Source organism: Gobio gobio, assembly GCF_949357685.1.
Source record: "Gobio gobio genome assembly, chromosome: 21".
Taxonomy (NCBI): Eukaryota; Metazoa; Chordata; class Actinopteri; order Cypriniformes; family Gobionidae; genus Gobio; species Gobio gobio.
The window spans coordinates 2,674,225-2,698,301 of NC_137117.1; the positions used below are offsets into that span (position 1 = coordinate 2,674,225).

General features: G+C 40.3%; 1 protein-coding gene across 1 annotated transcript; it reads right to left on the bottom strand.

Moving 5' to 3' along the window:
* On the bottom strand, positions 1 to 23,303 carry LOC307118003 (uncharacterized protein; the record flags this gene model as incomplete). Its single annotated transcript, XM_079803296.1, has 10 exons — positions 1 to 542; positions 1,155 to 1,181; positions 1,637 to 1,787; positions 2,318 to 2,449; positions 5,910 to 6,372; positions 8,030 to 8,157; positions 11,473 to 11,700; positions 16,927 to 17,160; positions 18,780 to 18,875; positions 22,749 to 23,303. The coding sequence occupies 10 exons, from the start codon at positions 23,301 to 23,303 to the stop codon at positions 1 to 3; spliced, it is 2,556 nt and encodes an 851-aa protein (XP_079659422.1).
* Between the last annotated feature and the right edge of the window lie 774 nt (positions 23,304 to 24,077).

Here is a 24,077-nt window from a genome sequence, read left to right on the forward strand (position 1 = left end):
CTAATCCAGTAAAGGTGAGATGATCAGTGGGTTTGAGTTTTTACCTTTATCATTACGGCCTGGGCTGAAAAATGGATAGAGTTTGTCAGAGAAAGTCTGACCAGTGAAAGAGTAGAGATGAGATCTGGACTCCACATCATAAAAAGAGACCAGACCCTCCTCATAATCCACAAACACACCCACCTTCTCAGGTTTCACTCTCAGAGATAAAGAGACAAGTGATTTTTCACAAGCTGAATATTCATTCTCATTCCTCAGAATCACAGCCCAGAATCCATCATCAGGAGTCAGTCTGATCACCTCCCCTTTCCTGTTAATGGATTCTCTGGCCACTCCTAAATCCCACTCAGTCTTTCCCTTTACCTGCACCTCATAGTAAAATCTCCCTGAACTGAATCCCTGCTTTGCCAGAACACAAACGGCCTCAAATCTCTTTGGGTTTTCTGGGACGTCCTGCTCAATGTCTCCATCACTGACTTGTTTTCCATCCTCAGACAGGATGAGATATGGATCCGCTGTATCAGGATCCAGAGTCACATCCACTGAGAGAGATCAGACATTATCAATCAACTTCAGAATCATGTTCAGATGTTCAGTATATATTCAGGGGTGCACATAACTCGTTTGGTCTGGTTCTCAAGGGCAGAAGCTGATTGGTGCTCACACTTATCCTACACGCTGACATCATCACTTTCCTCCTGACTGCTCTCCTCACCGTCTTCTTTTCTCTTCAACATGGCAGATGATATTATGTTTATTTTTTTATTCGTTTTTTTTTTTTTTTCATTTTAAGTTTTTGGCCTCTTTTAATGGTCAAATACATTTTTTGAAATCAAAAAGCATGTCTAAATTATTGAAATCTTGAAACTTATAAAATTTTACAATTTATTTACTAGTTACTAGTTACTTCATAGCTTAGCTTATATAGCAACAATACAATAACGTTAATATTTAGATATATATTGAATTTAAATTGTTTTTATTATCAAAATGAGATATCCAAATCCTTCTCCAGTAAGTAAACATGTGCAAAAGCGCTTTCCTTCACGTTTTCTGCTGAGCATCGTTTATTTGTACCAGTTATGAGCAACCCTGTATATAATACAGATTATTAACAGAAGTATTGTGAGTGTATTGTGTCAGTCACACTGTACCTGCAAACGTCTGAGCCCACGTCAACCCTGCGAACACAGATGACAATATAATGATGAATTATTAATATGAATAATTTCAGGTTAACAGTGAGTTTCTCTCTATTGGCAGCATCAGTGGTGTGTAGTGAGTTCTGCTGATGTGTTAGTGTTTGTACACGGATAGTTACATCATGTTGCTTACATGTCTCTAAAGTAAGTTACAGTAATAGTGTTTTAACTGATTATGACGCGAGTTAAATTTAAACTTTACATACACTGGGTTTAGTAAGTGATTTTATCACACCAGTCTAATGCTAACATGGCAGGTTGAAGTTATGTTGCAGTTATATTTATGAACAGTGTGATCTTTTGCAGACAGAGATAAAATAATTCACAGGTCACTGATGCTAAAATGTTATTTAATCCATAATTTTCCTTGAAATTGCTTTTTTCCTAGACAGTTACTACAAAACAAATCTATACACTGTATGATATTCACACACCAGTTTGACAGAGTTTTTCATGTAGAGTCACATCTAGAGTTTTCTTCAGTTCAGTCAGAGCTGAAATCAGAGACTTCAGATTCACATCACAGTCAATCCTGATCTCAGTCCAGTTCTTGCTGTGTGGACGACTGTACAGAGATGAGCTCATCTACGAGAGAGAGAGAGAGAGAGAGAGAGAGAGAGAGAGAGAGAGAGAGAGAGAGCCTACTTACAGTACATTTATACATACATTTATTTTTATTTTTTTTTTAAATATTAAACAGCAAACACTCATCAACATCAACATCACAAATACAATGGTTTACAGCCCATTTACCTTTAAACATCTCCATATCATTAACCAATTTGTAATATGTAAACTCAATTTTAATACGATATTTTAATAATCCCTTTAAGACAGACACAACATCAGTTGACCCAGCATCAATCATGCGATGTTTTCTTGATAGCCATATTGCCAATTTTGCCTGACCGAAAAGAAAATTTAACAGAACATGTACTTCCCTCCTACTTTTAAAATACTTTGGTCCATAAATAAAAAGCCCTGGAGTAAAAACGTCTCCCTTATTTTTGAACCCACTCTTCTAAGATACAAAACAAGGATTGAAGTCTTTCACACTTTAAAAACAAATGAAAAACAGTCTTCTCCTCACTACAGAAAGGACAACCCACCCCTACCTCTGGATCCAGGTGTGCTCTGTGTCTGTTTGTAGCTATACTCCCGTGCACTACTCTCCACTGAAGGTCACCTGACCGTTTCTCAATGGGTAGCTTATACAGGGACCTCCAGCGTCCTTTAGGGGATTCACTCTGTAGTGTGTTAAGATGCCACACTTTCACACACATAGTGTAAATGTCTTTCTTATTCGCATCACCAAAGGCAGCCAAAAAAGGTGTCTTAAAAGACAATAGACAGCCCTCCTTCTCTTGCCATGTACCAGTCTTTGCTGACAAAAACAATTCTGGAAAGTCACAGTTATCAGCCTCTTCATCAAAAGTCTCCATTGCCTGTCGAAAGTCCTGAGGCAGAGACTCTAAAATCTGAGTCAACATATTTTGTGCCATCCTGACTGATTTTATTCCAAGTTTTGAAGCAAAATTTTCAGGGCTTATCCAACTTTTATTATCTTTTAAGTGTCCAATCTTTGTCATATTTGCAGCCCACATGGCTTTTCTGAAAGTGTCTGATTTAAAAACACTTGAGTCCAATTCAGAATTGAAAAAGAGGGGTTCCTCCTTCAGCCATAATTTTCCTGTGGTATCTGCACTCCGTGAAACCATAAAAAGTGTCCATGACTTTAAAATTGATCTGTAAAAGACACTCAGTCCACTTAAGTTCAGTTTATCAAAGTCCATCAAGAACAAATGGCGGTCCAGCCCCATATTTCCAGCTCTTCTTAGGAGGGCACAGGCCACTTCAGCCCAGCTCACATCCACTCCATAGAGCAGTCTTTGTGCCGTCTGCATTCTGAATGTCCTGAGTCTCGCTCTGATGTCCACCAATCCCTGGCCTCCTTCTTGTCTGGGGAGATACAGTACCGCCGCCTTCAGCCAGTGCTGCCCCGACCAGAAAAAATCCACTAGTCGCTTTTGTATTCCTTGCACTAGATCCTCAGGAGGTTCAAGTATTGTCATTCTATGCCAGAGTGAAGAAGCAACCAAATTGTTGCAGATTAGGACCCTCCCCCTATATGACAACTGGGGTAGCAACCATTTCCATCGAGACAACTTTGCACACACTTTCTCCAAGAGGCCCTCCCAATTTTTTTTCTTAAACTCCCCAAAAACACTCCTAAATAATTAAACCCTGCACTTCCCCACTGTAATCCACCAGGAAGATTTGGACCTTTGAAAACTCTACCACACCATAGAGCATCGCTCTTTCCCCAGTTAACTACTGCTGATGAGGCTCTTCCATACAACTCTAATGTCTGTTTAAGCGCCTGAATGTCACTTTGATCTCTGATTATAACGGTGACATCATCAGCATAGGCAGAGAGTTTAACAGAACAGTTTAGGGTGTTGATCTGCAGGCCCTTTAACTCTCTTCTCATTTTACATAGCAAAGGTTCAATCACAATGCTGTATAGTTGGCCCGAAATTGGACAACCTTGTCTGATTCCTCTTTTAACATTAATAGGGATACTCAAGCCACCACCCATTTTTATCATGCATGTCGCTTCGGCATATAAAAGTCTAATCCTTGAAATACATTTTTCCCCAAAACCAAAAGCTTTAAGAGTATCAAACATAAAAACATGATCAACCCTGTCAAAGGCCTTTTCCTGATCCAGAGACACCAGGCCTATATTAACATCTTTACAATAAGCATAATCAACAACATCCCTGATTAAATGAAGATTATCCATGATTGATCTATTTTTAACACAATATGACTGATCTTTTTGTACCACTTCATACAACACATTATTTAATCTATTTGCAAGAACCTTAGAATAAATTTTATACTCTGTACACAAAATTGCCACAGGTCTCCAGTTCCTTAAAAGTGTTAAATCTCCTTTTTTCGGGAGCAAAGATAAAACAGCACGTTGACAGCTAGTTGGAAGAACACCTTCACTAAAACATTTCTGAAGGACTTCAAAATAATCATGTCCAATTATTGTCCAAAATGATTTATAAAACTCGGCCGGTAGTCCATCCAGGCCAGGACTCTTGCCTGAAGAGAGACCCTTTACAGCCAGAGAGACCTCCTCAAAGGAGATATCAGTCTCTAAGAACTCTTTATTATCCTCAGATAACACCGGTAAGTCGTTTAGCAGCTCTCTTCTGCAATGTTCATCAGATATTTCATCCGTGTACAAATTAGAGTAAAACTCAACAGCAAGCTTTCGCATCTTCTGTGGGTCTGAAGTAACATGTCCATTATTGTCCTTCAATGAAAGCATCAATTTCTGCTGGCCCACTTTACGCTCTAAATTGAAAAAGAAAGTAGTAGGAGCATCCATGTCCTTTAGGGTTAAGTAACGACTTCTTATGAGCGCTCCTTTAACCCGTTCATCCAGCATTAACCTTAAATGATTTTTCTTTTCAGTCCAACATTCTTTTAAATTTACATCATCATTGACAGTCATTTCCATTTCAATATCAACAATCTCTTTTTCAAGCCACTTTAAAGTATTTTTTAACACAACAGATGAATAAGCAGAAAATTTCTGAGAGAAATCTCTTATGTGCACTTTTCCAACTTCCCACCACTGTATAATACTTTCAAAAAGACTCTTTTCTGTTTGCCATGCTTCCCAAAAAAGCTTAAAAGTTTCAAAAAACTCTCTATCTTTTAAAAGTTTAGTGTTAAAGTGCCAGTAACAGCTCTTCTGTGTGCTTTTAGACAGTGTGAACCCAACCCTAATGAGTTTATGATCAGAAAGTGTGTTAGGAATAATTTCTGTACTAACAACTCTATTTTTCAAGTTACGAGATATATAAAACCGATCCAAACGAGCAGCAGAAATCCTATCATTACAGACCTTCACCCATGTATATTGTTTTACAGAAGGATTGTGTTCTCTCCATACATCCAAGAGATTCAAATTTCCTATAACACCAGCTAAAGAGGAAGCTGACGATGCATGAGCTTCTTCCCCATTTCTGTCAAGAGTAAAATCAAGAGTGCAATTCCAGTCCCCCCCCCCACAACAATATACACATCTTCATTTTCTTCTCTAACTATTTGTTCAAATTTCTTGAAAAGTAAACTCCTTTCTGCTCCAACATTTGGAGCATAAATATTTACGAACAAGAATTTAAAATTATCAATTTCAGCTTTAACGGTTAAAAACCTTCCTGGCTCTACTTCATTTTTGGATAGCACCTTAACATTTACAGTAGGAGAGAAAAGAATAGCCACCCCAGCACTTAAATTGGTCCCATGACTGAGAACATGCTCTCCTTTCCACCACAACCCCCATTTCACTTCATTACTAAAACTACTATGAGTTTCTTGCAAGAATGTAACACTCAATTCTTTTAGATTAATGATTTCAGACAAAACCTAATTCTTTCTCCCATCCCTCATCCCATTGATATTGAGAGAACCAACCCTTAAGATCTCCATAAGAAAATTAGAGAAAAGGAGAAAACAGATCAGATAGAAAGAGAAACTTTCAGCCATTATCATTATTTAGATTTCCCCCTCGCTTTTCCCATCCTTTTTCCTGATCTAACAACAGTTAAGTACTTTTTAAGACGGAATCTTTTCTGTTGTGAAAGTTCATCATAGCTACTTTTTTTCCCGCGCCCACATTACTGAGGCAATAAATTTGTCAACATCAGGGAAATAATCTGTTATTTCAACACCCGCCTTTCCTTTTGTTTTATCCAGAAACGAATTAATCTGCTCAAGGGGATATAAATCCTCTACAACTTTATCCTCTCTCATTCCATCATCAGTGTACTGTGATAAAGTCTCAGTCTCATCAGCCATATCTTCCTCAGAAACACATTTCTGTACAACATCATCATCAGCATCACTCTGATCATCATCATCATCATCACTCACATCTTTTCCAGGTAGATAAACACATCCAGGTTTCTCCACACTAGCATTCTCATCTAGCTCACTCACCTCCTCCTGTTGCTCGTCTCCTCCCTCTGGAGCTTCTTTATCCTGCTCCTCAGTTCTCTCCTTTTCCGTGTTATTTACCGGTAACGTTACTTGATTAACTACATCATTTCCTTCATCACGAGATGTAGAAGGGCGCTGTTCAACTCTATGTGGACACATTTAACGCTTATGGCCCAAATCTCCACATTCAAAACACTTCAGACTCACTGTACTCGCATAGACCATGAAAGAATTCTCTCCGTGAGAAACACGGAAAGAAACTTCCAAAGTCCTCTCCGGCGAACTGAGAAACATATAAACGTGTCGTTTGAAAGACAAAACGTGCTTTAATGCGGCGTCCTTACATCCGAGTGGGACTGCTTTTATAGGGCTGGCTATCTTACCAAATCTCAGTAACTCTTTCACGATAGCTTCATTAGATATGAAGGGGGGAGCATTGGAGACTATTACTTTAGTCGCTGGAGCAGATAGCGGGGTTACCGGAACAAACGTTTCCTTCACCCATATTCCGCTCACCGTCAGTTCACTAACGAGTAATTCCGTTTTCAAAAACACGACTATCGCTTTGTTCATCCGTGACGCCGAGACGATGTTTGCAAACCCAAGTTTCTGACCAATTACTAGGAGTAAATCCTCCACTGTCACTCCAGCCTCAGGAACACACCTGCAGCCATTCCGGAGTGACAGTGGAGATGTTCCCTGCGCGTGGGCAGTCGCCATCCCGGCAACTACAAAACGCACACACACGAAAAAACTTTTCTCCCTATACTAATAATTTTAAAATCACAGCGAAGGGAAAAAATAAATAATACATAAGCAGAAAGGAAACACCGAAAAACACCTCAAACACTCTCAACAACGCTCTCAACACGCGCTCAGCACCTCCACAAACTCCCAGCATGCACCAGAGAGAGAGAGAGAGAGAGAGAGAGAGAGAGAGAGAGGTTTAACAAAACTTTATTATATCACAAAACAATTCATCATAACTTCACTCCAACATCTAACCTCAAATAAACAATATATATAAATAATCACTTAAAACAGAGATGGAGAAAAAACAAAACAAAACAAAAAACAAAAACAAAAAAACACTTTAAAAATGTAAAAACAGCACTTCATCATCTCCAACTGCTTGCACAGCCCAAATACTTGCAAATTCGAATACATTATTAACCATATTAAAATAGGAAAACTCAATCTTAATTCGAGCAGCAACCAACCCTTTCAATACCATCTCTACATCAAGTGATCCAGTACCCAATATTTTATTCTTCCTAGTTATCCATATTGCCATCTTTGCTGATCCTAACAAATAGTTTATTAAACACACTTTTTTTCGTTTCTGGACATTATATTTCAGACCACTAATAAAACCTTAATGAGAAAAATTCACACCAAAACCATCAAACCAACTTTTTAAAAAGTCAAAAAGACCTCCTAATCTCTCACAATAAATAAACAAATGATCTACAGTTTCTTCTATTCCACAAAAGGGACACTGTTTTACTACTTCTGGATTCAGGTGCGCCACGTGTCTGTTCGTAGCTATGATACCATGAATTAGTCTCCACTGTAGATCTGCTGTACGTTTCTCTATAGGAGGCTTGTACAGAGATCTCCAGCAACCCCTAAAGTCTGGCCCAAATAAATCTGACCACCTCCAAGCCCTGACTCTCTTCAAAACATGCCAATGGGACATTTTGACACACACCGAATATATTGCTTTTTTGCTGATGTCCTGAAAAGGACATCCCAATTGTGGTGTTTTAAAAGTCAATATTGTGCCACTTTCTTCTTGGTACTCCTCCTTTGCTGCAGCAGACACTGAAATCAATGGGATCTTGCATACTTTCCCTCTCTCTAGTCCTGGCTGAAGTTCTAAAGCTTCTCGGCAGACTCCTGGTAAAGCTTCATTCACTTCCTTCAGAAGCTGAGACAAGAGGCGTATAGAGTTTATTCCTGTATCTTTCTGTAGCGATTCTACCGTTTTCCACCCTTTGTCATCTCTGAGATTCTCAACTTTTGTACATCCAGCTCTAATCAGACAGTTCCTCAAACCTCCTGAAGACAGACATTTCATCTGAATCAATGAATTGTAAAACAGAGGTTGCCCCATGATCCAGTCTTGTGGTTGATCAATTCCTCTGCTTACAGAAAAAGTCCTATTCCACGCTTGTAGCATGGAGCGATAGAATGGAGTCAATTTATTCAAGTCCAGTTCATCAGTTCTGATTAAAAACAGTTGCTTGTCATATTCAAGACTTGATGCCCTTCTCAGCAAAACACATGCCACATTGCTCCACTCTGTCTCCTCCGCATACAGCAGCCTCTGTGCTGCTTGTAACCGAAATGTGTTAATCCGACTTCTAATGTCCACAAGACCTTGTCCTCCTTCTTGAATTGGTAAATACAAAGCTGGCCCAGGAATCCAGTGTTGGCCCGACCAGAAGAACTCCACCAACTTCCTCTGGATTTCCTTAATCAGTCCATCAGGTGGCTCTAGCACATTCAGCCTGTGCCATAACATGGAGGCAGCCAAATTATTTATGACCAAGACTCTACCCCTGTAGGATAGTTCAGGTAATAGCCATTTCCATTTAGACAACTTGGCTAACACCTTATCCAGCATACCTTCCCAATTATTTTTTCTATAGTTATCAGAACCCAAGAAAACACCTAACATTTTAATACCTTCTTTTCCCCACTTTAAACCTCCTGGAATGTGAGGTATCCCACCATTCCTCCAATCCCCCATAATAAAGCCCTCACTCTTTCCCCAGTTTACCTTTGCAGAGGATACTTTTTCAAACAGGGCTAAGCTCTTACAAAGTATTTGAATATCTTCCTGCCCAGTTATAAAAACAGTTACATCATCTGCATATGCAGATACGGAACATTTGAACTGTTCTGAAACATGAAAACCTTTCAATTTATTTCTTAAATCACCCAAAAGGGGCTCAATTACTAAGCTATATAGTTGCCCTGAAAGAGGACATCCCTGCCTAATGCCTCTTTTAACAAATACTGGACTACTCAAACCACCCCCTACCTTGATCATTACAGAGGCCTTATTGTACAACAACTTTATCCAAGAGATCATTTTTTTTCCAAAACCAAAAACTTCTAAAACCTTAAAAAGATATGCATGCCCAACCCGGTCAAAGGCTTTTTCTTGATCAATTGACAAAAGTCCGATATCACAGTTATTAATAGTTGAAACATCAATGACATCCCTTATTAAAAACAAATTGTCCATAATCGTACGACCAGGAATGCAATATGTTTGTTCCTTCTTCACCACTATATGTAAATATTTCTTAAGCCTATTGGCTAAACACTTAGATATAATTTTATAATCTAAACACATTAAAGACACTGGCCTCCAATTTTTCAACAAAGCCAAATCTCCTTTTTTTGGAAGTAGGGATAACACAGCCCTTTGACAACTAGTTGGAAGTAGTCCTTTTTCAAAACACTCACAAATTACTTCATAAAAATCCATGCCTAAAATACACCAGAAAGTCTTATAAAATTCTGCAGGCAGACCATCAATTCCTGGTACTCGACCAGTAGAGAGTTGTTGAATGGCTTCAGAAAGTTCATTAAACGTGATCATCTTCTCAAGCTTTTCTTTGTCCACATGTTCCAGTTTAGGCAACCCTTGCAACAGTTCATTCAGTTGATCCAAACAGTTCCTCATAAAAGTCAATAGTCATTTTTCTCATTTCCAATGGATTTGAAGTCAATGTCCCATTCTCACGACGCAAACAATGTAAAACTTTCTGTTGCGCAGCTTTACGCTCTAAATTAAAAAAGTAAGAAGTAGGAGCATCAGTCTCTTTAATAGACATTATCCTTGCTCTAATCAAAGCACCCTTGACTCTTTCCTCCAAAAGAACTTTCAGATCCATTTTCTTATCCTTTAAACCCTTAATTATGCTTGCATCATTGACATCAATCACACGTTCCATATCGTGAATGTCTTTCTCCAACTGTATTATTTTCTTTTTTATATTGACCGTGGAATTACAAGAATACTCCTGACAAAATATCCTGATCTGTGTTTTCCCAATCTCCCACCATTGAGTCAAACTTTCAAAATGCTTCTTGTTCAATTTCCACATTTCCCAAAAAAAACGAAATTTCTCACAGAAAGAATTATCTTGCAATAATTTAATATTAAAATGCCAATAATAATTTGGACGTGACTCTTTGATCATATTAAAATCAATCGTAACAAAATGATGGTCAGAAAAACCATTCGGAAACATATTTGCATTCATGATTCTGTTGTTTTCATTCTTACTAACATATATTCTATCTAGTCTTGCACCAGTAATAGAAGAATCCAACATCTTAATCCATGTGTACTGTTTAATCATCTGGTTTCTATCCCTCCACACATCTATTAATTCAAACTCTTTAGTTAAATTGAGAAGTGCATGACTTGACTGTGGGTGAGACTCTTCTCCATTTCTATCTAATAAAGAATTAATGGTGCAATTCCAGTCTCCACCCATTATCACACAAAAATCTTCATTTTGTTGTCTCAAAATATTTTGTAATTTTCTAAAAAGTTCTACACGATCTGGCCCTTTATTAGGAGCATAAACATTAATGAACAAAAATACAAACCCCTTAATTTCTACTTTAACTATTAAAACTCTTCCTTTTTCTAGTTCCATGGTTGACAAAACTTTCACATCCAATTTCTTTGAAAAAAGGATAGCCACACCCGCACTTGTGTTTGATCCATGACTAATAAAGCATTTTCCCTCCCACCATCTATACCAATCTATCTTATTGTTACAATCAGTATGTGTTTCTTGTAGAAATGTAACATTTATATTTTTTAAATTTATGATTTCAGCAACCATCGCTCTCTTGCTCCTGTCTCTTCCCCCATTGATATTTAAAGAGCCCACTCTTATAATCTCCATAAGAAGACTAAAAGTAAGAAGAGACAGACAGAAAAAGAAGGGTAGTAAAGTCACCTTAAGTGAAGTACAACTCATTTAGCCCAGCTGAATTTACGTTTTGCATGACTTTTTCCTTTTCTAAGCTTTGAAAGTATCTTTTTTAACCGGAATCTTTTTCTCTGACTCAAGCCATCTTCCCCCACCCTCTTCTGCCAGTAAAGAACTGAGGTTTCAAACTTTTTCAAATCAGAAAAAAAATTCTTTACATCAACAGTTTTTCCAAAAGTCTCATCCATGAACTCATTTATTTCTTCCAACGAATATACTTGATCACAGGTAATCTGCGAGACATCAGATATATCTGAAAAATCAGATTGAACACTCTCATCATCACCACCATCCTCATTACCCATTTCCTTATCAGTTTCCAACACTAACTTTGGTGAAGGAAAAACATCACCACCTTCAGCCTTGGATTCTCCTTCCTCTCTGCTTTCAGTAACCATCTGATCTTCTCTCCTTATCTCATCCTCAACTTCAATTAGCTCCTGAACCTGTTTACAACAAACTTTTACATCACTTACAACAGGCTTACCATTCACAGCACGTTTCTGCTTTTGAACATTACCAGAACTGATTTCCTTCTGCTCTTCACTACTACACAATTGAGCATCAGTAACACCTCCCTCTTGAAACTGTTCCAAACTATTTTCAACGCGATTCTCACTATTTAGCGATTTATCTTCACTGCTCCTAGTTTTTTCTATCACTGTATGCTCCGTTCTCCCGTCCGAAATATTACTCGGACCAGCCTCACTCTCTTCACTTCTAAAAGGACACAACAATTTTACATGTCCCATTGAGCCACATTCAAAACACCTCATTTCTCCAGCACTGGCATACACCATATACGACTTCCCATCAAAAACACATCTAAACGAAACATTCAGATTCGGTGAATTCAGAAACATATACACCTGTCGTCGAAACGACAACACATGCTTCAAGGCTGCACTCTTGCATCCGAGCGGGACCATTTTAATGCCGCTTGCAAACTTCCCAAAGCGAGACAGTTCTCTTTCTATATCCGCGTCGGGAATAAACGGCGGAACATTGGAGATCGTTACTTTTGTTGTCGGAGAAACCAAAGGTTGAACTGGAACAAAATTTCCACTTACCGTAATTCCGCTTTCAACCAATCGATTAACAAGTTGCTCATCTTTCAAAAACACCACTACAGCCTTGTTCATCCGAGACGCTGATATAATATTTCCATGTCCCACTCTTTCTCCTACATCCAGCAATACATCTTCCACCGAAACTCCCGCATTAATAACACATCTAACCCCGTGTTTGAGTGACAAGGATGACGCTCCCACACTCAGGTGAGACGCCATCCCTCCCAAACACGAGGTCGGATTTCAAAATGCACAGTAAATTGAGAACTAACTATAATCCAATTGTAGATTGTCACAAAATTTTCCAAAAATGAGCTATACTTAAATAAGAGAAAAAAAGAAATAAAGACAAGAAACAGTTTTTAAATTTCCCTCTCACCAACACGCTCACCCTCCCATGCACTAGCTTCCCACTTCCCAGCATGCACCAGAGAGAGAGAGAGAGAGAGAGAGAGGGAGAGGGAGAGAGAGAGAGAGAGAGAGGGAGGGAGGGAGGGAGGGAGAGACACTCTGACTGTTAAATATGTTTATTATTTCTAAATAAGTTCAATATGTTTTATGCAGGAGCTGCTGAGGCAAAACACCGCAGGTGAAAAGGGTAAAATATCCAATTTCTGAATATTTAAATATTCAGAACTGACATCTGTACATGGATATTGTATATTCATTTATATATTGTATATAACATTGGATATTCAGAATGTTGGATAAAGTCAGATTCAAAGTTCTTGTTTGACTTTGTTGACATTAGAGTTAAAGGTTTTTACTGAGGGGATTCTGGATTTCTCTTTTTTTCACTCCATAAATCAGAAAATACTGTCAACAGCCATAAAAAAAGCATTGTGAGTTTATTGAAGAGAATTATATATGAACACACCTTCAGAGGTGTGTGTGTGTGTGTGTGTGTGTGTGTGTGTGTGTGTGTGTGTGTGTGTGTGTGTGTGTGTGTGTGTGTGTGTGTGTGTGTGTGTGTGTGTGTGTGTGTGTGTGTGTGTGTGTGTGTGTGTGTGTGTGTGTGTGTGTGTGTGTGTGTGTGTGTGTGTGTGTGTGTGTGTGTGTGTGTGTGTGTGTGTGTGTGTTGCAAGTGCTGCAGAAGTGGAGATTTCTGACGCTTAATATAGTTAACTGACACTAAAAACCCACACACTCAAAAAATCCAAACACATGCCAGGGGAACATTTTTCACTTTTATTTAGTGTAACTTGATGTACTAAAATAACTGAAATAAAAATGAGTAAAAATTATAGACATTAAAAAAGACGTATAAAAATTACAAAATAAATAAAATGAAAATATAAAAGTATTAAATAAAATCACTGCTTAAGAGAAACTGTCATAAACTTTAAAGATATGTATTGCAATTTCAATCTACAGAAACTAATAGATAAGTGCACTAAAATAAACACATAAACGTGTATATTGGATGTTTTCTTTCCACTAGTGTGAAACAACACGTTATAAAAAAACAAAATCTCTAAATTGACCAGCGCATAAACATCTTGCCTTAACTCATTTACCTATTGTGATTTTATTACTAGGGCTGGGTGTTGACACAAATCGATTTAGATTCACAAGCTTTCAATTCGATTTTCGATTCAATTCAATATCGATTATTTTGGAAATGTATCAGGCACAAAACATGGAACATTTTCTCAAGGAAAACAAATTTCTGAACTAATGTTGTAAACTATGGGAGTCAGCTGATTGACCTTGTAGTGGACAGCACATTCCAGGGCCCAGTTTATGGCCGGGCCACTCTCTGTCCATAATAGTGGACAAAGGTTTGCTACATTTTGATTGGATCTTGGTAGACTGAGACTGAGACTGAGACAAACAAACTGTCCAACGCCATCAGATAAGATGCTATGACAACATCCAGACACCTCTTAGAGGCCAAAAAGACCAGCTCTTGTACCAAGCCCAGGAAGGACAAGACATCTCATTGGTCCACATGCAGTTTCTGCCCTTCACCCACATCCCTAATGTCCTGGTCTATGACTGCCATAAAAATCAGAAAATCAGAAAATCGTTCAGAGTTTTAGTCCAGCGAGACTACCGCACGTCCCGAGTCTCCATGCCAGAGAGACTAAAGCGGATTGACCAAGTCCTGAGTGTCTGACCCACAGAGTCAGAAGACACACAGAGACATTTGCAACAAGGTTAAGCTCAGGAGAGCAAACCTTCACTTTGAGGTTCCTTCATCTGCGTGTTCCAGATTTTAGGACCCTTTGGTGCTCCAGGAGATCAGCATCCCACAGATCTTCGTGTTCAAGACTGTTGAAACGGATTTCCAGCTCCTTTCCCACTGCATTGTCACCCAGCACAACCAGTGGAAGAATCACCTCCATCGGACTGCTTACTCAACCACGTGGAAAGTAAATATCACTTAACCAAACCTCTTTCCAGAAACCTTGGCATTGTTGTATATTATCAGTATATGATTTTCTAATTTACATTAGAGTTAATTTAACTGATGCTAGTTAATAACAAATAATCTTTCGTTTATTTGTTTGATGCATAATAAGGTTCTTCACCTTAGTTTCAGAGAAACAACAGTTTATCTTTCCATAAGATAACGCAACTCTTCCATAGCCACACTCAACTTAATCACATGTATTTTATGTATCTTATGCACTTCCTTTATCATTCATTGTATTCATTTAGTAGTTGTGTTAGTTATTCTTGTTTATCTTTTTTAAATAAAATCCGGGAAGACAAATTTTTTTTATTACAATTGTGTCTTACTTGTGCTGATAATACAGAAAAGGCTCTACAAGTTAGAAAACCCACCAATCTTTCAGATAAATCAGCTGACCAACTCTCCCCACTTTACATTCAATCTAAAATGATTGAACAGCCTCCTGTGTGGAGTGTTCTCATAGGGCCAAGGTAAAAGACCTTGACTAATGTCCCCAACTAAGAGAGGGGGAAGGTGGTCATCTGATGTACTCATAACCACACCTTAAGTGACATGTGATCCAGAAATCACAACATCAGCGGTGACGTGAGTACCAATCACTTCCTTACTTAACGTCCTTGGATGGACGAAGGTAAAATCACTACATAATTGGCGTCCCTGGGTGGGCCCAAAAGTGAAATTATTACAACCTTGAGTACATTAGCATACTAATATTGAAGGTAAAAATTAACTTAAGATATAATATTAACTTAACATTTACATAATCATAATTCTACTCCAATTCGTTTTTTGAAATATAAACATTTAAATGGTGGCTGTCATAAAACTTGCCAGATTTATTCGTACATACATCCATTAAATATTGAAGAACATTAAAAATGACAATGAATATCCTATGTAATGTGGTGCATATAATTAGCAAAATGCTCCTCTCTAGAGTTAATTTTTCTAGCTGACTAACGAGTTTATGGACACTGGATATGGTTTTTCTGAGGTAAATGTGAAGTTACATGACATTGTTTACAAGCTGTTTTACTTGCATCTTTCTGCGGTTGAAACCATAGACTGTAAAAAAATATGGACATAGGTGTCCGTGACGTCACCCATAGGATTCTGATGAGCAGTTTTGAAGCTCAAAGTATGGAAGAGATGGCCGTTGAAACACTGATTGAGCTATTCTATGTGACATGATACGATTTCGGTAAGTTGTCCTGTATCTTTTAACACACTTTCAGAAGCTCATTCATGTTTATTATCATATTTTGCGCTGTTACTGGTATTAAGGTGGAAGAGAAGATCCGTTCATGTTTTCTCAGCGCTCCTCTTGAGCTGAGCGAGAGAGCGATCTCACGCCACAGCGCCAAAACGGTATTTATGTTTTTGAATTTCGTTAAAAAAAATAGACTCAATTTGAAATCTGAGACTTTGTTTCACATCAATAGTAATAAAGCACAAAGATTGTTGCAATTTATTGGATTGGAGGCGTGCTACAATGATTATTTCATTCATTAACTGAAAACAGGATGAGTAATCGATTCTTTGGATTTAAGAATCGATATTGTTTTATAAAAGTAAGAATCGATTATCCAGCCCTAGTTATTACTGCTTCTTTCAGTTCTGTATGATTTCTAAAGCATGATAAAATGGTCAGAGCCTTTGTTTTACAATGTCTTAAGCCAAAGCTGTGACCGTCAAGCCTTGATCAGTATCAGCACCTCTTGTGACTTTAGGAATTACAAATGGTGGTAAGAAAGAGTGGGTTTGAACAGGAAAGCAAAAAGTCTTTGTTGATTTTCATTCTTACAGAAACTGTAAAGCTGAAATAACCTTTTTATGAAAAACCTTATATCTCTGGGACACTGGGTGGCTCTGTGTTCAAACTTCTCAGTTTCCTTCAGGACATGCTGACAATGAATCCTACCAAATTCGATATGTCAAAGTGTTAAAAACAGTCAGTATTGATGCTTTCGGCATGACCCAAGGAATCTGAGACCCCAAGCTCTTAATTTTCTGATAAACATTTCAAAAATTTCGGTGCACCTCTTTTGCTGTGGCTTGTTTGGAACTATTGTCATTGGAGAAATAGAGCAAAAACAGAATATGATCATGTGACTCAAGACCCCCACCTCTGGTTTGTCCTGTATTATTGTACATGATGGCTGATGAGACAGATGTTGACTGACCTGTAGGAGTTTGAGATGATCGTCAGTGTGTGAGAGCTGCTCCAGCTCAGTGTTTCTCCTCTTCAGCTCAGTGATTTCCTGCTCCAGCTCTTTAATGAGATCTTCAGCCTGTTTCTCTGCTGCTTTCTGCTGTTCCTCCATCATCTTCAGCTGCTCAGACTGACATCTCTCAATGGAGCGGATCAGATCAGTGAAGAGCTCAACACTGGAGGATTTCTCTTTCTCTGTGTTTCTCTGATGAATGACAACAGTTAAACGATGTTCCATTTGTTAATCGATTATGTATTCACATATTATTTAAAGGAATACTTCACCACAAAATGAAACTTCTCTCATCATCAATTAAACTCTTACTCTTCGCCTCTTACTCAACTCTTTCCCCACCAGCAATTTTTTTTAAAAGTTGCCAATCACTGCCAGCATTTTTGATAATTTTCACAAAATTTCCATGCCCCCCAGAATAGAGTTTAATTCTATCTTAATGTATTCTTTTTTATCAACTGGTTAAGTTTAATAAAAAAAACAATATTTTGAGCAAAAATGCATTTTTGGATCAGATTCAGAAAGATGGTCAAAACATAGATGATGAGCTCGATTGAGCTCATCAACACCCCCAAAAGCTTTATAGTCCTATAGCTCGTCCTGGGTCGACATTTCATTAGGGTAACATGAGCAGTTTTGATTTCTGTTTAAAGGTCCCGTTTTTCCTGTTTTTTTGAAGCTTTGATTGTGTTTACAGTGTGCAATATAACACGTGTTCATGTTTCGCGTGTATAAAAACACAGTATTTTTCACACAATTTACTGATCTGTATACCGCTGTTTTCACTGTCCTCAAAACGTCTTGAAAGATTTCCCTGTTCTATGAAGTCCCTTTTTCAGAAATACGTAACGAGTTCTGATTGGGCCAGCGGTTCCCGTGTTGTGATTGGACAGCAGCTTAGCGCACGTTGCCCAGAAAGGTCACGTCTCTTACCATAACGGGGAGATGCATACACTCAAACTACAGCGTCCCTGGCCAAAGAAAGGTGATTTGACTCCGGGATGAAAATAACAGCGTCTCGACAACATGGCGACAAACTCACTATACAAACGCAACCGAACGCAACACTTCCTCTTCTCCACGTGGGAGAGCAACAAGACCACGCCCCCTTTTTTGCGTATTCTTGAGGGCGGAGTTTAGTCAACACGACGTCATTAAAGCAGGAAGTACAGGGATGTAGTCCAAACCGGCCGTTCACTGTAGGCTTTGAAAGGGAACTTCTGTTAAATAAAATATCTCGCTTGACATTGAACTTTGAGCTTTATAATTTTACAGGCATTATTTATGCTCTAACATTAACATTACACACTAACTAAAGTTTGAAAAATGGGATCACGAAGAACAGGACCTTTTATGTTGATTGCATTATTTTACATATGCATATGCTTACATATGCAATCACTTGTTTCTGGTTCTTCTTCACCTGTGTTTTGATCAGGAGATTCAGTTCTCAGCTCTTTCAGATGATGTATAATAGCAGAAAGCCGTACATTTCCGTCAATGGCGGGGAAAGAGTTAAAATGTGTGATTTTCAGTGTAACACAAAACAAATGTTCATGCTGCTCTTGAGGACGAGCTGTCAAAGCACTCCAATAGAACTGCATACAACTCAAGTGCAATAAACCAAGATTACTAAAAGATGGTAGAACTCTCAACTTATTCAACACCTTTATTAATTAGATTGAAATATTATGACGCATAACATTTTTTGTAGATGTATTTTTTGATAGGATAGTTGGAGAGTGAACAGAAAGTGAAATCGGAAGTGACCATAAGTCCGGATATGAACTTGGGTTGATCGAAGCACAAACCTTTCTCATCTCTACTGAGTGTTTGATCTCTTGAATCTTTTTCATTCTGTCCTGGATCGTCTGATAAACGTCTGTCTGTGTCTGAACCAGCTGATTCTACATACAGAGAAAAACACAGACGCATTTATCACTGAATATATCTTTCCATCTTCTGACAGTCTTACATGTCAATGTCAAGACACAGGAAAGAAAACATTTAGGTTACTAATGTAACCCCTATTCCCTGAAGGAGGGAATGGAGACGTTACATCGGACTGAACTGACATAATGGGATCTCAACTTTCAGTGGTAACAGAACAAGCCAATGCACATTGGCAAGTTAGATTTGCATCACAAGCCCTTCCCCGCTTCTGGGTATACTGTATAAGCCAAACTCTCACATTAAGTTTTCTGCTGAGGAGTCGAGACGGACTCCCTGCCGTTTCAGCGGAGATACAGGAGTTGAGGTGATGGGACGCAACGTTACATTAGTAACCTAGAGTTCCCTATCAGTCATTCAAGTTTAATGTTATGATGGTCTGAACTGATGTATTGGGATCCCTTTGGAAAGTGTTACAACAACTGCCCTGAGTAAGCCGCCTATTCCCCCTGCACCTGTTGGGGTGGAAGAAAGGACATGGCTTTGCATGGAGAATGCCGATCACTTGTGTTCCTTCTGACCCTATACAGTGAGACTACTTGATAACACTGGGAAAGTGTGCCTATTCCAACCAGAGAGGAATGCTACGGAAACCACATCCTGCCCGTAGGGAGATAATATGTGGAGTTAAACATATAGACTGTCGATTTGGCCAGTGCTATGAAAGATCTCTATGGTAGAACCCGCTTTGTTCAGGGGTGGAGTCAATACTGTTACAGAGTTGGCAGACTATAACCTAGGAAAGTAATCACAACATGTAGGCATCTAGTCTAGTACAGGGGCCGACCAACCTGGCATACACAGAAGTACTAGACCTGGCATCAGCATCTGACTGGCGAGGATGCTGGAGGAATTCCACCAGGGTTTAACAATTGGGGAACTCACCTGAAGAGCAGAATAGGCACTTGTATCCCGTCCTCAGAGGGGAATGGCGCAGCAAGAGAGACCGAGCCAGCCTACCCAGCATATTACCTGTTTGTACCAACACACAGGAAGAAACTGGCCCCACTCTGAGATTGTAGAATCTCGCAAATGTGTTAGGTGTTGCCCAGCACTCAGCTCTACATATGCCTGCCAGAGAGGTGTTATGCGCCAATGCCCAGGAGGAAGCAACACTCTGAGCAGAGTGAGCTCTCACTCCAAGGGGGCACGGCTCGCCTTGGGATTAGTAAGCCAAGCAATGGTATCTACTTTCAAGTGGGCCAACCTCGATTTGGAGACAGCCTTTTTCTTCTACTGGCCTCCATTGCAGACAAAGAGCTGTTCTGAAGTTCTGCGTGAGGTCCACGTACAAACACAAGGTGTGAATAGGACACAGCAATGCAACTGACATGGCTGAGGATTAAATCGACTAAGCTGTGTTTCCCCAGAGACTTACACTTTCAGATTGGAGGGAGACAGCCTTTGCTCCAACCTGTTTTGCAGGGCATCTACACAGGTTTTCCCTGCAAGAAGACAACCAGCAACAAAGGGGCTCCACTTCAAAGTGTAAGCGTGCCTCATAAAGGGAGATCTAAATAGTGATAGTGTCAACTACCGCTGGAGGTAGGCCACTTTAGCTCTCTGTGTCCCATCCAGAGACCACACATGAAGATTCCAGAGTTCTGGATGCCGGTGCCAATTGGTGCCCCTTCCATGAGAAAGCAGGTCCTTCCTCAGGGGGATCCGCCAGGGAGGGGCTGGCTTGAGGAGCATGAGTTCTGGGAACCAGGTCCGGATGGGCACAGGGTCTGTGTGAGCAGGCTCACTGGGGGAAACGCATACTTGCGTAGGCCCCGGGGCCAGCTGTGTGTCAGTACATCCATGCTGAGGGTTAACAACTGGCAGTGGGTTGTCTCCTGAGTTAGGATCGACACATGAAAATACATGTGTTTCTTGTCGATTGCTGCAAACCAATCTTGGTGGCGAACGCATGTGAGGATGCGTTTCTGCGTAGGAATCTTGAACGGAAGCTTGATCCAAGATAACCCACCGCCTTTCTTGGGCACAATGAAGTAAAACCCTGACTTCATATCGGCTGGAGGGACCGGCTCTATTGCATCCTTCGCCAGTAGGACTGCGATCTCCACATGCAGCATAGGAGCATCCTTGTCTGCCACTGAGGTAAACTGGTGGTAAAGTGAAGAGCTGTGGAGCACAGGGGCCAGCCTCTGAAGGCTCAGAGTCCTGGTGTGGGGGCCGTGAGTGTGGTGGCAAACTTACCTTGCTCCACAGTTCCCGTGTGGGAGAGGCTTGAGATGGATGAGACGGCATTGTGTCATCGAATCACAGACAGCAGCAGCATTCTGCAGGGGCAGGATGTGTTTGATCGCCTTTGTCTGCTTTTGTACTGCCGTGAATGGCTGGGCAAAGTTCTCAACAGAGTCGCAGAAGAAGCCGGCCTGGGAGATGGGGGAGTTGAGAAATCGACCTTTGTCAACTTCCTTTATCTTGGCCAGGTTCAGCCAGAGATGGCATTCTTGGACCACTGGCGTGGACATTGTCTGCCTATGAAACCGCTGTGACTTTCATTGCCCTGAGGGCGAGGTCCATCGCTGTCTAAAGCTCCTGTATCAACCCTGCACCAGCTCTACCCTCGTGCAGCTCTTTTTTTGGTTTGACCTCATATACCTGCAGGAGGGCTATAGCATGCAGGGCAGAGGTGGGCTGTCCAGCGGTGCTGTAAGCCTTGGCTGAGAATGTAGCCAAGAACTTACAGGCCTTGGATGGGAGACACAGACGACCCTGCCAGGTAGAAGCCTTTTGCGGGCATAACTGCACCACAACTGCACGCTCCACTTGAGGGATCTCCACGTATCCTTTGGCCACCCCGCCATCGAGGGTAGTGCGAGCGGAGGAGGCAGCGGAACGGTTTCTGGCAGAAAAAGGTGCCTTCCACGACATTGTGACTTCCTCGTGCACTTCCGGGAAGAAAGGGACTGGATTGGGAAGCTGCTGTTCACTGTGCGCCGCCCAGAGACACCAATCATCCAGCCGGCCCGGGAAATCATGCCAGTCAGTTCCAGGTTGGAATCAAACAACATTGCTACTCTCCCCGAAGGGGACAGAGCAGTCGAATCTTCAGTCGATCGACACCTGGTTCTCTGCGGGAGCCCCGAATGAGATGCTGGGTCCCCATGGGAAGGAAGAGCAACCGCAGCAGGAAGCGCCACAGCCTCTGATGTGAAAGATGAGTGGGAGAGCTCCCACTGTATCACCCTGTGTATTAACCGAAGGGGCTCTCTGCTGCGTAGAAAGACCAGATCGGGGAATAGAAGAGGGGAATCCACCTTTTTCAAGGTATCTCAGTCTTTATCTCAGCATCGCAATGGTCATCTTCCCGCAGTGGGGGCATGACTCATGAACGAATGTTACCTCAGCATGCTTGGGCTGTCAGACGAGGCCAGGAAATGACCACATCCCTTTTACATAAATTGCTCTTTAGATGTTGAAGCGCCCAGGGGTACAGCCGCTGCACTTAACCGTGCAAGCACTCAGCAACCGCGATCTCTGCTGGAATGTGCCGTCACACCAACACAGTAACAGCTTCCCTCTTGTTTAGTAGAATCACTAAATGATGATCGAAGAGCAGAGTGAAACAATGTCCGCTCTGCTCTGAAGCAAAAGCTTAATGTGCGAGTTTGCATGCTTCCTTATATACCCGGAAGCGGGGAGTGGCTTGCGATGCAAATCTGACTTGTTGGCTTGTTCTGTTAACACTCAAAGGTGTTTGGGCTCACAGGCAAGATCCCTATATGTTCAGTTCAGTCCGACGTAACATTGAATGTGACTGACTGATAGGGAACTGCATTTCATGGGGTGTTTAAAGTGTTTTGTCTGTATCTCTTTACCTTCTTCTCTCGACTCTCTTCCTCTATAGGAACAGTGTTGTGAGTCCTGTGTTCAGCTTCAGTGCAGAACAGACACACACACGTCTGATCATCTCTGCAGAACAGCTCCAGAGGTCTCTCGTGTTTCTGGCATATATAATCCTCCAGATTTTCCACAGCATTGATGAGTTTGTGTTTCTTTAGACGTGGGACTCTGAGATGAGGCTCTAGATGAGTCTCACAGTAAGAGCTTGGACACGTAAGGCAGGTCTTCACAGCTTTCTGCTTTCTTTCATCACAGACGTCACAGAACACCTCAGGTTCTCCTAGATTGAGCTTCTCCTTAAAGTGTTGCACAACCTCTCTGAGTGTTGTATTAATCTTGAGATCAGGTCTTTTGCTGAATGTGTCTTTACAGAGTGGACAGAAGCAGGTCTGTGTATCTGTCCAGCACTTGCTCAGGCAGGTTCTGCAGAAGTTGTGTCCACATGGAGTGGTGACTGGATCAGTGAACACTTCCAGACAGATGGAGCACTGGAGCTCCTCATTTAGTGCTGGACCACTGGAGGACGCCATGACTGAAAAGATAAGTAATGACAATATATTATCTACACGGCTAAAGAGAGCAATTTTGATAATTATATGCACTGAATAAATTAGGCTATGGATTTTGCATGTTAAATACTCAGTGCTGGGGAGTAACTAGTGACATGTAACGCAGTTATGTAATTTAATTCCAAAACAAATGTAACTGAAAAAATGTGTAATTAAATTTCAGCTACTTATGAAAATTTTAATGATTAAAAAAGGATATATCTGAATATTTTCTGTAAAAAGCTAGGATATGTTTAATAATATTAGTTTGTTGCTTTGCCTGTTTTTGATGTGCGCGAGGTCTCCTGTCATTTAAAGGCTGTTTAGTAAAGCAATGCTATTCTGATGCTTTTGATTGCACCACGTCTGCCAATCACATCAATCCACATTGCCCCTGAAAGCTTTAGTCTACAATCTGTCTGAGAGTTGCCACTATGGTGAGGGATAAAAATGCGTTCCAGTGCTGGAAATTTAAAAATAATTTCATGCAGAAATCAGAAAAGGGCGAGAATATAACAAGACAAAATATAAAGTAAAAATAAAGCAAAATATGTTGGCCAGCTATTAAAATGCTTTATACATCGAAGGTTTCAATGTTGAACCTGAGGAAGCATCTCCTATGATGAATGTTAACATGAAGCGCCACCTAGAGGAAAAATCTCTTGAGTAGTTTGTCCCATTTTGACTTATTTAACTAAACAACGATTGGTCAGAGTCTAAAACATATTTTAGGGGGAATATAACTTTATTTTATTT